Here is a 15,969-nt window from a genome sequence, read left to right as displayed (position 1 = left end):
ATCTACGGTGGCTGTGGACACGGAGTCCTCCTCAGTAGTGAGACGAGGCAGCGCTGAATGTTTCCTTTAGCGCTTGTGGTTTGTTGCCCAACAATGGCGCTGACGGTCGCGCTCTATTTTCAGCCGTCTATTGTAACGTGATGTGCGCTCTGCAGCTGTTCTCCTGTTGTAAGCGCCGGCCTCCAGAGATGATCCCGGGGGAGCGCAGTTGTTGAAAGTTATGATGAGAATCGCATGTCCTTCCTTTTTTTTTTCTTCTTCCCTTTCCAAAATTGAAGGCCTGACCGCGGCGCCGGTGACATGGAGATGCTGAAGTGGGAAGTGTATGTGTAGAATATTGGTACTGGCAGAATTGCGCGGCGTCACACGGGACTTTCAGGTCTTTTATGTGACCGTGTTGTTAAAACTTCTTCACTACCGACACGAAGCCGACTCACCCAATATATAAACCTTTTTCGAGAAGCAGGTTGGCCCCCGCAGTCTTCAGGGACCACCGGCCTTGTGTCTTGTCCGTTGTCACCACACAGAAACCCGGACAGGAAACTGCGGTCTCCTAAGGTGCAACAGTGAGCGCTCATCACTTGGAGGGGTCCGAGGGTTAATAATGTCCTCTGGGAACGGCCCTCGTGCCAATATCTGAGCGATGCCAGGAAGGGTTGTCGTGGGCGGCAGTGCTTCACATCACTTCTGGGAAGTGTCGCTCCTCCGCCGCGGCTTTTAGCTAACGGTAATGTCCTGTGAACCTGGTCCTAATGGAGACCCCTGCCGCTATGTCCGCCCCATGCGTTAAACAACAAATGAGTGATTATTCACTTCTTGCTCCGCTGTTCGTCCACCGGTGCCAGCTTCAGTCTCCCGGTGACGTCATTTGGCAGGCGGAGCCCTTCTATAAACTGGCAGCAACCAATGATGGCGCTTGGCAATCATGGCTGAGCGCTTCCATTGGCTGATACAGCAGGTTTTGGGACGTCACAGCCGCCTGTAAACGGACGGTGGAGACCAGAGCCAGCGGCGATGGGCAAGCAGGGGAGCCGGGAAGAGGTGAGTAACTGCTGATTTGTTTTATCCCATAGGGGACCCCATAACGAGTCTCCCTCTCCTCTGACAGCCCCTGTAAGTGATTTGTAGGGGGCGGCAGCGCTGCCGTGAACACCGCAGCCTCTACAGTGTTTACAAACCTTTAGTGGTGAACGGCCTTTGTACTCAGAATGCTGTATTATTTATAAACAGTCGTGCTCTTATGTAAACATTGAGGAGGCGGCGCCGCCTGCAGAAGCACCGCGGTCCCTTCAATCAGCTGATTGGTGTAGATTCCGATCGGCAGACCTCCGCCAATCAGATATTCATGGCCCATCCTCGGGCTGGATAACCCCTTCAACGGGATTTAAAGTGATGCTTTACAGGGGATGCATTGACTTCTGTGGGAGTATTGTTGGCATGATCTGTGATCTATGGGAGGAGGAGGAGGTAAGCTGTGACATCACAAATATTCTATGGGGTAGTGATGATTTAATATATACAGCAGCCCATCTTTTGCTGGTCAATATTCCTACAGAAATTAAAGGAAAGTCGATTTGTTGGGAAATTTAATGTAAAATATATAAATTGTTCCCGTAATGATGATTTTATCTTTATCTTCGGTTTTTTACAGATGACGCCTTTATTAATCCGCAGCTGCAGAAGATCTTTGAAAGGGTCCGTCAGAGCGCCGATTTCATGCCCATCAAGCAAATGACGGTGAGTTTCAGGTTTTCTTTACTGCTGTCGACTCCTACAAAAGTCCTCGATTCCTGAAGTGTTGCAGAGCTGAGCCTTCAGCACATCCGGGAGGACGTTGCCTGTATATGGCCATAACATGGGGGATGATATCAGAGCCCATAAGAAATCACTGCCCCTGCTATGAAGAACTCGAGCCTTTGTAATTCCAATGGTAGCATGTAATACCACACCTCACCTCTAGTGGCCACTATATACAGCCAGCAGTGTATCTCTTGCCCTATCATGGTTAATGGTGTATGTTGTGACCTTGTTGACAGAAAACATTGAACGCTGATCTGGGGCCCAACTGGAGGGACAAGCTGGAGTTCTTCGAAGAACGCCCATTCGCCGCCGCTTCCATCGGGCAGGTCCACCTGGCTCGCTTGAAGGACGGGAGAGAAGTCGCTATGAAAATCCAGGTCAGTTTTGCGTAGTTTATACCCGGACTACATAGCGGCCAGCGGACGTTTACTTTTTGTAACTTTTTACGCTTTTTCTATTTAGTATCCCGGAGTGGCTCAGAGTATTAACAGCGATGTGACGAATCTCATGACCGTCCTCAATATGAGCAACGCTCTACCTGATGGTATGAAGAGGAGGAGGGGGACTTACCGCCACACTGTACTGATATAATGATGCCGGCTTCTCTCTAGCGGTCTCTATAGTCCTGCATCCTTTCATCCATCCAGTCCCTCAGGACTAATGAAGCCGGCCCATTGAAGCTTTCATGTCCTTGTATGCATCTTGCTAATTAATACCTCCCTGCTTGCTGTTCCGTGACTCGTACAATACCCCCATTCAGCCGTCACCCGGTGACTTCGTTGCCTGTAGACAGACTGGATTATAGGACTTTATTTTATTATTTTTTTTAAAGGTCTGTTCCCCGAGCATCTGATAGAAGTCCTCAGCCGAGAGCTGGCCCTGGAGTGCGACTACAAGAGAGAAGCCGCATGTGCAAAGAGATTCAAGTACGTCAACTGTGTATCTTCATCAGTCATGGCTTCATTTAAGAGGTCCCTCTGGTTTAGAAAATGGATTATTAAATACCTCATTAGGGATTGGAAGGGGAAGGGGTTTCCTTGCTCCTGGAGGACCAGACACCTGTAATGCTTCATTTTCCCTTCGGGGGTGCTGCTGGGGAATTGAACACTAGCTGCTTTAGTTCTCCTAGTGTTCTCTTCTACTGCTGTTGGTTTGATTTGAGAGCCAGTGGTGAAAAATGACCGACCTCTTACAGGAAGTCTGCATAGGCTTCCCATAAAGACTGGTGATCCTAAACCGCAGATTACAACCTCTGCACGTTCCCTAGTGACAGCTATGGCCTGCCTCCACTTTTGTAGCAGAGTTGGGTTTATCAGATGTGGGATAAATTGCACTGACTACTCGTACTTAACCCTTCCCTTTACCACAGGGAGCTGCTGAATGATCACCCCTTCTTCTACGTGCCTGCAGTGGTGGATGAGTTGTGTAGCGCACACGTCCTGACCACCGAACTAGTAACCGGTTTCCCACTTGACCAAGCGGAGCAGCTCAGCCAGGAGACTCGTAATGAGGTGAGACGCTTTGATAACGTTGATGTTTGGAACTAGCAAGAAGCGTACAATTAGACGTGTCTGCCCGCCATGATGGTTTCTCCCCCCTCTATACAAACACTGAACCTCCAGAATGTAAACGTTTGCCCTGAAACGTTTGCCCTGGAGCGTTAAGGGGTTAACAGTAGCACTACTGTTTAACCTTGTGGCATGTTTGTATCAGCGGTGAGTTTGTTTATCCTTTTATGTTCTGTTTTTCTCGTTTTGCTTCTATTTTGGATTTATTTAAGGAGAAATGTTTTTATTAAACAATCCGGAGTCTGTTTTTGGGTTTGTCCGCACTTTCACCTACTGGAGGGCAGAGCCGTACGCCACTGTCCAGGCCTATTAATATACAAAAACTGCTTTATTAGAGTCCCCGACCCTCTCATGACTGACCGGTGCCTCTCGCGGATCAGTTTCAGTGTGAATCCACATTAGATAGGAAAATCCAGCGATCGGAGCGACTTCCAATGAGGTCGGTTATTAGTGCTAGACTAGCCGGGGTCTCCCTGCCGACCGCAGGGGATTCTCTTATGTAACGGTGTGGATAGTCTACAGGAAATGGAGTGATCGAGGAGGAACGTATAGCGAAAGGGGATCCTGTGGAGGGAAACTCCTCCACACTGAAAGGGGTCGGAGGAGGATGTTGGGAATCGTTCTGACCAATAGGCTCACAGTCAGCTTAATACAACGCTGGAGCTCCAACTAACGTGTCTGATCGCACAACTCGCCGTTCCTTCGCAGGGATGGTATAACGGACGGCCATTTCCAGCGCAATTATGTCTAAGAGGAGCAGAAAGACTCCAGCGGGCAAAAGAGCGCAAAACTTGTATCACTGAGCAGCAGAAAAACATCTCCTGGTCAGATGAATACAGATTTCTGTTGCTGATGGGAGGTCAGAATTTGGCGCAAGCAGCATGAATCGCTGACCCCTTCCTGTCAGCCGGTCAGAACATGCTGCAGATTAGATGGCGGTGCTGACAACTACAAGAAGCTTCCTGTCCGCAGGGGCCGATATTCCTGCAGAAGAATCTTTAATCATCTAGCGGGATCCGCGCCATAATAAAGACCAACGCTACTAGATGGGGGTCTAAGAGTTTTTCAGGGCTTCATCGTACTAGATGTTGGGGTATTTGTGCCGCTTTATGCATATTTGGGTTTTGGTGACATGTAGTTTTTTAATGTTTTGTCTGTTGTAACGTATCCTGGTAAGATACCACCTTGTACCCATGGATCGCCCCCATGACACTGGAGGTCCTTGTAATACTGCGTTTTCTGGATCTCCAGGCCTGACAACACTTTATCTCACAGCTCCTCCTCTGTAAACCTGATCACATTGTATTTAAGGAACATGTTGCCCCCTACGGGTCACTGGCTGTGGTAATAGGGGGCAAACTAAGTAGTGACCAGACTAAGGGACACTAAATTCTGTGCTTTTAGGTCCTTCCTGGTAGGTAAAACGTTTGAGGTGAGTCTGACAACCCTTTGGCCACTTCGTAAATAATGTTAAGCAGGTCGGTCCAGCAGAGGACCCCCCTCAGTGGTTCTGCAGTTATCCCTTCGCCCTCGCCGTGCTGGAAGTTGTGCTGTTCTCTCGCTGTTGACAGGGCACACAGCTCCGTCACCTTCAGTGACCTTGTGAAGCGTCCGCCGGTTGTGCGCTGGGAACGTGTCCTCTATGTGACAGATCCTGCTCTACAGCTGCTCCCCTGGCGCTCTGCCACGTCCCGCCTCGGCTGGCATTGCCTCCCCAAAATAACTTCCTTCACCCTCTTCTATGTAGCACAAGGGTCCTGGAAAGTTACCGCCGGTAAACAGTATGAGGTGACTGAAGGCTCCATAGAGGGGGCATCCTCCTCAGGCGCGATGGCTTCTCATGGTGCACGGCGGGTGGCAGATACCTAAACCATGTGGAGGGGGGTGGAAAGTCCTGGAAAGCCCTTCAGTAATGATGCGGGGGGGGGGGGGGGGGGGACGGACTTGTTTTTTTTCCTAAGATGTTTGAGCAAAGAAAGTATTTTTACAATGTAACAAACTTATAGAAAGTTCATAGGGAAACACTATTCCGTTAGACGGCTCGTCTGCTTATAGAACTAAGACAACTGAAACCTAAGATAACGGGCGGCGCACAAACGAGGGAGGTCTCCAATACGGCTCCGAGTACTGGGCTTATATCGTGGTTTGATGCCTGCTGACGAGCGACAAGCGAAAGAAGTATCAGTCATCGTCCCTTTCCTGCATTTACACCGAACACTTATGTGTAAAAGGGCCCTGAAGAAGCGGCCGTCTTACTCCACTGAGAGAAGAATGGAGTAAGCGAGGGGGCCGAGACCCCCAGATCATCCAAGATAACCAAATAAAGTCTTCGCAACCTTCTTTAAATTGGAGACGCTTAGGCCGCCTGCACACGGGCGGAAATCCCGCGGCGGTATTTCCCGCGGGATTTCCGCCGCTGAAAGTCTGCATAGGAGTGCATTACAATACGCACTCCTATGCAGACGGCCGCGGTTTGGCTGCGCGAAATCTCGCGCGGCAAACACCGCGACATGTCCTATTTTTGTGCGGGGCTCGCACTCACCCGGCCGCCGGCTACGGTCTGCGCATGCGCCAGCTGCGCGGCAGCCGGCACATGAAAGAGCCAGGGCCGCCAGGCGCGGGTGAGTACGCGCTCGTCACTGCAGGCTCTCGGGTCGGGTCCCGCGGCGAGAATTCTCGCCGCCGGATCTGACCCGCTCGTCTGCAGGCGGCCTAATTCAGATGTCCTTTTGGGAAGAGAACAGAAATTAGGAGTCCGAGGGATAAAATGGCAAATTCTGAGGAACTTATAAAAATCTTTGTTAGGGATGTGAACCGATTAGACCTCCGGCGATCGATGACCGACCTGCATGTCCGAGATGGACAGGACCCTTGCAGTAATCCAGTTAGCAGTTGAGATGCCTGGAGGGGTGAAGCCTGTAACTGTAATCCAGGCAGTCGGAAGAGATGTGATGTATCTCCATGCTGTAATCCCAGCTTTGGTATTAATATAAGGGGATTTGGGTCCAGAGACCCCGGAGTGATCGGCCATAGTAACGCATCGGCGCCTGTCGGGGCTGTAAACTTTCCATATTCACCCAATACTTTGTTGGCTTTCCAATGTCTGGCTTTATTATTTATGGTTGTGTAATAGTAGAAATGTATGGTAAACCTAATCCACCCCCTGTGAACGGTAAGGTAATAGTAGGCTGCCACTGGAGGCTGTGGCATGTTTGGAAAGGGCTTCTAAGGATTAAGGCCCATTTACACAGAGCGACAGTTTGAGTGACAGTTTTGAGCAATCATCTTTGCATAACTCTATTTAGCTACTTAAGAGTTCTGCAGGCGGAGCGGAATACAGCAGCGATGGCTAGGAGAACAATGCAGCTGTTTTTGTATATGCAAACAGTTGCTTTGTTCTTGCAGTGTCCCGCTGAGCTGATTGCTCCGAGAAACAGCAGGAGCGCTGACATCTGCTTTGTTCTCGGAGCTTTCAGCTGGTATCCTGCTGTAAAGTCCCAGTGGGAAACCAGCTGAAAGAATGCGGTCAGTGCCGTCCGCTGAGAATATTATCGTGCGACACTGAGGCTCATCGCTCGTTTCTAGCTTACTAGAAATGAGCGATGAACGAACAGTGCACGATGGCAGCGGATTTAGACAAAACTATTATCGCTCAAAGGATGGCTTTTGAGCGATCATCGTGGTCTAAATGGTTCTTTAGGTTATGGAGGTATGACACTGAAGATGGGGAGATCTCTAAATGTAGAGAGTATTTTTGCTTTGCGTGAATCCACACTTTTGCACCCGATCCATTTGGGAGTGCAGCCTATTCAAGTTTTATAGAGTAGAGGCTACGTCTTAACAGCAGGCTGTAACATACCTCAGCTGCTGAAGAACCCCTTTTTGAAGGGATTTTGCTGTAGTAGTGGGGTCTGCACCTCGGGGTTCTGTGGTGAAAACCTAAAAGTTCCTCGTATTACGAGAGGAGCCTATGCAGCCTATTCTTAAAGGCACACTCTGGTAAAAACACATTTTTGCATGCCTGCATTCCCCCCCCCCCCCCCCCCACCTGATTACCTGGCACACGCTGGAGGTCTACTTTTGTATATTGCAGCCACTTTTCTACAGTACAACTCCCCTGTCTGATGCTTATCATGCACCATCTTGATAGTGAGACTTGTGGTTTCATTTTCACATCAGTTCCATGATACTTCAGCACGGCATAAGCTAGTGGCTATACCACTTCTGCCTGCTGGGGGGATAGTTTAATTTAGAATTACCTTCTATATTCACTTAAATAAGCTACAGAGCATAAGTATACAGTCAGGAGGATGAGCTGTGATCTCCTCTATTATAACGATGTGGGAGGAGCTGTGTGATCAGTGATAGTATACGTCCCCCTCTAGGCAGTTTCTGTAGTAGGATTCCTGCAACAGAATTACTCAGACTGAGAAATTGACTACAAACTTCCCACATAACCCCAAGTAGATCTGAGCTGGTCATAACTGAGATCACATGACCATCCGAGCAAAAGAGGCTGGAAATTTCAGCTATAAAGGCATAACTATCCAAGATGGCTCCAGCTGACTTGTATATACGGGGGTAAGAGCTGCTTAATCAATGAATTTTAAAAAAAATCACCAGAGCGACTTTTAAGTCAGAGGTACAAATATCCCCGTCTACGATCCCTACTTTATATCGCCGGCCTCCAGGCTGAGACCTTTTAGAGACCTTTCTGGCCGTACCTGACTGATATCAGCCCCTCTTATAACGCTCCTGCACCATTATAAGCTGCTGATTATGGTCTTGGGGTTCTGTGGACAGTCTGTCGGGGACCTCCAGAGTATCTGCTGTCCTAATAGATGGTGGCGGGCATAAAACTCATCTGTTCTCCTCCCCAGATCTGCGCGAACATCCTGACGTTGTGTCTGAGGGAGCTGTTTGAGTTCCGCTTCATGCAGACCGACCCAAACTGGTCCAACTTCTTCTATGACCCCGAGCTGAAAAAGGTAAATGTGTTTTTAAAGCTGTGGTTGGCGCCGTTGCGTAGTCAGCATTTTAGCAGGTTTTCCAGGCACCGCCCACTATCTGTGCTGGGATACATGGCGGGCGGAGCGGAAGCCGCTGCTCCAACCCCTTTGTAGTGGCCGGCGCCTGTAATTGCAGACCATTTTAATAAGACTGCACGGGTTGGAGCAGCGGCTTATGGACATACATGGTACTGCAAATTGTATATTTTCACCTCTGCTCTGTCCAGTCTCACCCGCGGCGCCCCTGGCAAACGGCTGATGCAGATGGCCATCCTGTAACTGCAAGATGGGAGAGGGTTTGCCAGGACAGGAGCCGGTCCTACAGAGCAGCTGTCCGTTCTGTGACAGTTGGGTGTTAAATGTGGGACCTTGCTCTACGATGCCCGTATACAGTAATGCCATGGGAACAGGGAATGCCATCTTGGCACAAACCCCTTAAGTTCCACTGTATGCAGTATTTTCATTGGCTAAAGTGAGTCTGTACTGATCTGGTCTGTATATACCGCAGGTCGCCCTGCTGGACTTTGGAGCAACACGCGGCTTTGATGAGGAATTCACCGACATGTATATCGAGGTGAGACCTTTTTTATAATGTATACAGGGTGAGGCAAAAGTCTGGACACGCCTATTTAACTGGTGTAATAATGAGAAAATTGACTTCCAATTAGTTGGGACAGGATGGGGGGAGAGGGGACGAGCTGCAGTTTTTGGTGGAGGAGACCTTTTTTTGGTGGCCATATTGAATTTAGCTCCGGTTGGGAAGGGGAGGGTCATGTGTTTTTGTTTTGTTTTTACGATTTTATTCTTTTTTTTAACTCTGCTCCGCTGCTTTTCCAGGTAATTCGCGCCGCGGCCAACGGAGAAAAAGAGAAACTCTTGAAAATGTCGATTGAGATGAATTTCCTCACTGGTTACGAGTCAAAGGTAATGTGTGACCCTTTATGTTCCGTAGCAGCCAATCAGATCCCAACGTTCACTTTTCCAGGTTCCAGTAATGAAATCTGATTGGTCAGGGTCTATTCCAATGTCCAATAGTCTGGATGTCTTAAATCTGCCCTACATGGGTCATCTGAGGCTGGAGGAGAAGAGTAAGACGTGAGTGTAGGATCTGACTACACGGGGTTTGCTTGTCGTCTGTAACCATGGAGACACATCAGTCTGCATAGAAGCTGTAGACACAAAACGGTAGGAGATATTTAATCGGGAACGCTTGCATAAACTATGGTCTTGCCTCTTCCTTCTCAGGCCATGGAGAATGCTCACCTTGAAGCCGTCCTCATCCTTGGCGAGGCCTTTGCCTCGGACGTCCCTTTCGACTTTGGCTCCCAGAGCACCACAGAGCGGATCCATCGCCTGATCCCCATCATGCTGAAGCATCGGCTCATCCCCCCTCCGGAGGAGACTTACTCCCTTCACCGCAAGATGGGAGGATCATTCCTCATCTGCTCCAAGCTGAAGGCGAGTATTCCCTGCAAGAACATGTTCGAGGAGTCGTACAACAACTACTGGAAGGGGAAGGAACATAAGAAGCCTTAAAGGGCCGGACTGGCTTTTATCCTTCCTGGTTGCGCTCACTTATTAGAGCGCGATCTGTGAGGCGGGAGTCACGGCCGCCATGATCCATCCAAACCCAAAGACATGGTTGTTTTTTGTTTTTGCTTTTTTTTTTGTTTTTTTTGGTCCTCGATAGGAAATGGACTGAGGATCTCCCGGTGGAGGAAGTTCTCGAAGGGAGAAATTTCTTACAATTGGATCTCACAATGACTGGTTTGGTGATGGGAGAGCGGCAGTAACCCCCCCCCCCCCCCCCCCCCAAACGGTGGAAAAATGGACCTAGAACCGTGGAATGTTTTTGTATCTCTTTTTACATAAGCTAGAAGCGTCTGTAATTGCGCTTTTTGATTTTTTTTTCTCTTGCAATTAAGTGGAATTAAATGCTTTTTGTACTGTAAGGACCGGATTTTTAACCAATGAGTCTAATCAGGGTGGAAGGGACCTCGATTTGTAATGATTTTTAACCCTTACCTTACATACCTTGCGTTTTTGTATAGGGAGAAGTGAGACTTTGAGGTGACGTCAAACATGTATCCCCTTAAGAGCCCTGTTGGATTTAAAGAGCACTGCGCACGAAACCCCAGCAGATGGCGCCAGTTCAAACGCCTTTATGTCACACTTGGAGCAATGGCGGTAAATCCAGGGTGTCCGGGGTGAAAGTTATAAAGTCTGCTGTCGGCCAATATGGCCGCCATTACATTGGAGTGCTGCCATGGTAGTTGCCGTTATGTGGGCCGCGCTGTAGTGATCGGGCCCGTTCTATCATGTGGGCTGCCTTGTGGCTCGGCTGTGTAGTCCGTTGCTGTGTAATAGGGCTGTTGGGTGGATTTAGCTGAAATGGTCTTTTCTCGTTCTGCTTCCTATCATTTGGCGCCGCGGACGACTTTACTGCAACGAGGAAGAATGTCCTGCGGAGTGTAATGTGCCTTCAGACTTGGGGGGTCCGGTCATTTCACACAATGTAGGGGCTTCGCCACCCTCAAACGCCATTTACAGTTTATAGCACTAATCCGGAATTGAGGCCCATTTGTAGGGACCGTTGATTGGCGCAGCGAACCCTTGTAGCCACGTGTACACGGCCCAGCGAGCGGCTGACGATGTCACCGGCGGCGCGGATTTACTGCTCGTTTGTCGTTCACTTTCAACCAGCATAAAAATCATTGCCAATCCGCGGACTCCGCGCTGCGTGTAACCGCTTCCTGCTCCGTGTTTCCCATAGAAGGTGAAGCGCTGAGCGAGGAGTTAGCAAGAAGAGAGCGAATCCTAGCGATGATCTGCTGGCTAAATGCTCTGCACGAGCGTGAACTTACGGTGACGTCACATGCAGAGTGTATAGAGGAGCCGTCCCATGTAAATTGGGCATTAATGAGCGCTGATCAACATGCTGCATCCTTCAGTCATTGCATCAGTACAGGATAAGTAATGTATGTACACAGTGACTCCACCAGCAGAATAGTGAGTACAGCTCTGGAGTATAATACAGGATGTAACTCAGGATCAGTACAGGATAAGTAATGTATGTACACAGTGACTCCACCAGCAGAATAGTGAGTGCAGCTCTGGAGTATAATACAGGATGTAACTCAGGATCAGTACAGGATAAGTAATGTATGTACACAGTGACCCCACCAGCAGAATAGTGAGTACAGCTCTGGGGTATAATACAAGATGTAACTCAGGATCAGTACAGGATAAGTAATGTATGTACACAGTGACTCCACCAGCAGAATAGTGAGTGCAGCTCTGGAGTATAATACAGGATGTAACTCAGGGTCAGTACAGGATAAGTAATGTATGTGCACAGTGACTCCACCAGCAGAATAGTGAGTGCAGCTCTGGAGGATAATACAGGATGTAACTCAGGATCAGTACAGGATAAGTAATGTATGTGCACAGTGACTCCACCAGCAGAATAGTGAGTGCAGCTCTGGAGGATAATACAGGATGTAACTCAGGATCAGTACAGGATAAGTAATGTATGTACACAGTGACTTCATCAGCAGAATAGTGAGTGCAGCTCTGGAGTATAATACAGGATGTAACTCAGGATCAGTACAGGATAAGTAATGTATGTACACAGTGACTCCACCAGCAGAATAGTGAGTGCAGCTCTGGAGTATAATACAGGATGTAACTCAGGATCAGTACAGGATAAGTAATGTATGTACACAGTGACTTCATCAGCAGAATAGTGAGTGCAGCTCTGGGGTATAATACAGGATGTAACTCAGCATCAGTACAGGATAAGTAATGTATGTACACAGTGACTCCACCAGCAGAATAGTGAGTGCAGCTCTGGAGTATAATACAGGATGTAACTCAGGATCACTACAGGATAAGTAATGTATGTACACAGTGACTTCACCAGCAGAATAGTGAGTGCAGCTCTGGGGTATAATACAGGGTGTAACTCAGGATCAGTACAGGATAAGTAATATATGTACACAGTGACTCCACCAGCAGAATAGTGAGTGCAGCTCTGGGGTATAATACAGGATGTAACTCAGGATCAGTACAGGATAAGTAATGTATGTACACAGTGACTCCACCAGCAGAGTAGTGAGCGCAGCTCTGGAGTATAATACAGGATGTAACTCAGGATCAGTACAGGATAAGTAATGTATGTACACAGTGACTCCACCAGCAGAATAGTGAGTGCAGCTCTGGGGTATAATACAGGATGTAACTCAGGATCAGTACAGGATAAGTAATGTATGTACACAGTGACTCCACCAGCAGAATAGTGAGTGCAGCTCTGGGGTATAACACAGGATGTAACTCAGGATCAGTACATAAGTAATGTATGTACACAGTGACTCCGCAAGCAGAATAGTGAGTGCAGCTCTGGAGTATAATACAGGATGTAACTGAGGATCAGTACAGGATAAGTAATGTATGTACACAGTGACTCCACCAGCAGAATAGTGAGTGCAGCTCTGGAGTATAATACAGGATGTAACTCAGGAGCAGTACAGGATAGGTAATCTATGTACACAGTGACTCCACCAGCAGAATAGTGAGTGCAGCTCTGGAGTATAATACATTACTTATCCTGTGTTGCATTCTGTATCTATACAGGGATTTGTTTTTAGGTACAATTGTAAGGAGCGGGTGAGCTTTTCTTAATTTCCACGTTGCTAACTAATACAATGTTCTGATTGGCCCACTTGTAGACCATCTAGCACGCAGTTGTTGTGTTCATCTGTGGGGCAAACAGTGAACCTCTGTGTTAATGACGTCCCCAATGTTAAGGACATTGGAAGGTCCGGCTCGCTGCCGCTTTCACAAAGCCTGGTTACTATCAGATCTATTAGGCCTGCTCCGTGTGAACCGCGCCTTGATGGAAGCTATTTTCAGAATGCTACAGAAGCTCTGTACGCGGTTTAGGGGTCCCGTTGCATCCCTCCAAGAACCCAAGGCAATCCTGAAAGTGATGAGAGGACCCCAAGGGGAGCGGCCGGAGACCTTACAGAAGGAACCGACTACGAGGAGAGAGATGCTGACAAAGAATGGGAATTGTGGAAGGACACCATGAAGGAAGTCGCTGCTAGCAAAAACATTATGGCCTCCTAGTCCCCCGAGACAACCTGGATGTGTCGCAGTGCTGCTGGGAACGTTCTACGGACGACGAGACAAAAGGGGAAGCTTTCAGCACAAATGTACAAACGCTGCACCAAAACCTCATCCAACTGCGGAGCCTGGTGCAGGAGCCATCAAGGTTTATGGTGGAGGCGGGGCATCAAGACTTGGGGCCCGTGGTGGGGGGAGGGGCATCAAGGTTTATGCTGGGAGTGGGGCATCAAGGTTTAGGGCCTATGGTGGAGAGGGCATTATTTCGGGGTTGCTTTGCTCCTCAGGACCGGGCAGCTTGTAAACATTTGAAGGAACAATAGAATTCTAAGGTGGATGAGAACCTCTTACTGGAAGATGTAAGAGCGGCCGTCCGTGACCTCAAGCCGAGGAGATGTCTGATGTCACAAAAGAGAAACCTGAACTCACGAGTCATCAACTAAAGAAAAAGCTTTTTGGAATGGCCAAGTCAAAGCTCTCAACCCAACGGAGCTGCTGTGGCATGACCTGAAGAGGCATCCCAGAAATATTGATGAACGGAGGCATACTGAGTACATCTTATGCCGCTCCATGAAGGTGCCGCTCCAGGAGGTCTGAAGGTCATTAAATCCAAAGGTTCACGGTTTCTCGCTGCAGATGAAGACATGAAAAAGTAGCAGCAGCTGTGGATACAAAAATCACAATATATTCCTCCATGCAGGCGAAGGAAAACGTTGCGACCCAAATGGAACTTAGTGGAAGAAGACCACTTGGGTCCAAACCTTGTTTTCCTTCGCCTGCATGGAGGAATATATTGTTTTTTTGCATCCACAACTGCGGCTACCTTTGCATTTCTTCTGGATTGCTGTTGAGGTGCAGACCAATTAGAGATCGGACTTCCTCGCCCCGTTTGGGGTACTGCTGGTTGTTGCTGCTGCCCAAACTTGGAAATACTGCGCTGCAGATGAAGACCTGAGGAGTACAGCAGTGCATCTAGATCACTGACACAAAGTAACGAACCTCAGTGAGATGGGAGAGTGTGTCAAAATAGTCAAAGGTGATCTTAAAGGGAAAGTACAATAATTGTGTACACGTGCCCGGCTCCCTGCACCCATACCTGTACTATAGGGGGGCGGTGGAGTCGTGTGCAGGGAATTGTGACCGGAAGGCCCCCTGTCTGCGGCCGAGGTGGAATATGTCTAGCGATATTCCGCCATGGGGGAGGAGGGGGGAGCAATGACAGGACTCTGAGATGAGCCGATCTAATAGGCTCACTGTGGAGAATCGCGGTAATCACAGCATGCCGTGACTTATAACCGTGAGCGGGGAATCACTAGGATTCTCACTCGGACGCCGGCGCTGCGCTTTCCATGGTAATCCTATGTAAAGCTTTACAGAGCGTGATCCGCGGGCGAGGTTATAGATCGGCTTAATCATTGTACTCTCAAATGTACTTTCATTTCATTTTCAAGATATCTGCTTGCTGTAAGTGAATGTGGAGGCTCTTGTTTTGCGCAGTTAACCTCATGATTCCCTTTCCTCGTTACAGGGGTTTCCCAGGCAGCGCCGGGTCCAGCGGGGTCGGTGCTCAGAATTGCAGGCGCAGCTCTCATTGAAATCCATGTGAGCTGTGCTTTTTCGGAGCAGCGGCCTCCACTTTGACTCGGGTGTACCCCGGCACTGACGGCCAGCGCTGCCTGGAAAACCCCTTTAAGGATTGGTTTACTTGCATTATCTGTGCAGGATGATGGCAATGCAACTTCCACCCTTCCCGATGAGACGTGACATTGTAGGGGTCTCATCCCCCCCCCCCCCCCCCCCTCCCCCGCGCGCTCTTGATCCTCAGTCGCCCTTTTCCATAGTGAAATGTCACATGTTGCTTTTGTGGCCCTAAATCTCGGCCCGCAGGAAGGGCTCGTTCACGTTGGGTTGGGGTCCCTTTTCCTGTACTGTTGGGGTTCTTTCATACGGGCGAAACATTGTGGAATATTTGGCATCAAAATGCACGCTAATGTGCGGAGCCAGAATTCTGCCGCTCATCTACCCGTCTGATCGTTTCTGGGACTGCATCTTCCGTAATGTACGTTGTGTGAAAGGACCCTTAAAGAGCTGGAAAACGACCCGAGAGCTTGGAAAGAACCGCCATGTGATAGAACTGAACCGCCCCCATTAACGAGAATGCGGTCTGTTCGGTTCCCTGCCGGGCTTCCGGCACTTCACATGAGGCGATGGGGAACACTGACTTATAGTTCCGCCAGTGGTGCTGCCCCAACTCCAGTCCCCAGCAGGTCATGTTTTCAGGATTTCCCCAGTATTGCGCAGGTGATTGTCAGTGCATCAGACATTGCTACAAGCGTTCTTACCATAGGATATCCTGAAAACATGACCTGTTGGTGGTCCCTGAGGGCTGGAGTTGGGGACCCCTGCTATAGGGGATGCAGCAGTACCCGGGTGCAGGAGCCTCCCGGGGCCCATAAGGCCTCTCCATA

At 49.0% G+C, this 15,969-nt stretch overlaps 1 protein-coding gene across 2 annotated transcripts in view; it reads left to right on the top strand.

Moving 5' to 3' along the window:
* The window catches only part of COQ8A (coenzyme Q8A), a 41,900-nt gene extending 31,571 nt beyond the window's left edge, over nucleotides 1-10,329 (top strand). For both annotated transcript variants that reach the window (XM_066595132.1, XM_066595133.1), the window contains exons 7-15: nucleotides 1,652-1,737; nucleotides 2,037-2,177; nucleotides 2,263-2,344; nucleotides 2,633-2,726; nucleotides 3,170-3,311; nucleotides 8,249-8,356; nucleotides 8,886-8,951; nucleotides 9,215-9,301; nucleotides 9,623-10,329. In XM_066595132.1, coding sequence (XP_066451229.1) covers nucleotides 1,652-1,737; nucleotides 2,037-2,177; nucleotides 2,263-2,344; nucleotides 2,633-2,726; nucleotides 3,170-3,311; nucleotides 8,249-8,356; nucleotides 8,886-8,951; nucleotides 9,215-9,301; nucleotides 9,623-9,913 — 1,097 coding nt within the window. In that variant the 3' untranslated portion in view covers nucleotides 9,914-10,329. The remainder of the gene's footprint in view (nucleotides 1-1,651; nucleotides 1,738-2,036; nucleotides 2,178-2,262; nucleotides 2,345-2,632; nucleotides 2,727-3,169; nucleotides 3,312-8,248; nucleotides 8,357-8,885; nucleotides 8,952-9,214; nucleotides 9,302-9,622) is intronic.
* Nucleotides 10,330-15,969: the final 5,640 nt, after the last annotated feature.

The sequence above is a fragment of the Eleutherodactylus coqui genome, chromosome 3, assembly GCF_035609145.1.
Source record: "Eleutherodactylus coqui strain aEleCoq1 chromosome 3, aEleCoq1.hap1, whole genome shotgun sequence".
Classification (NCBI taxonomy): Eukaryota; Metazoa; Chordata; class Amphibia; order Anura; family Eleutherodactylidae; genus Eleutherodactylus; species Eleutherodactylus coqui.
The sequence above is the reverse complement of the archived record's forward strand: the minus strand, read 5'-3'. Positions and strand labels throughout refer to the sequence as shown.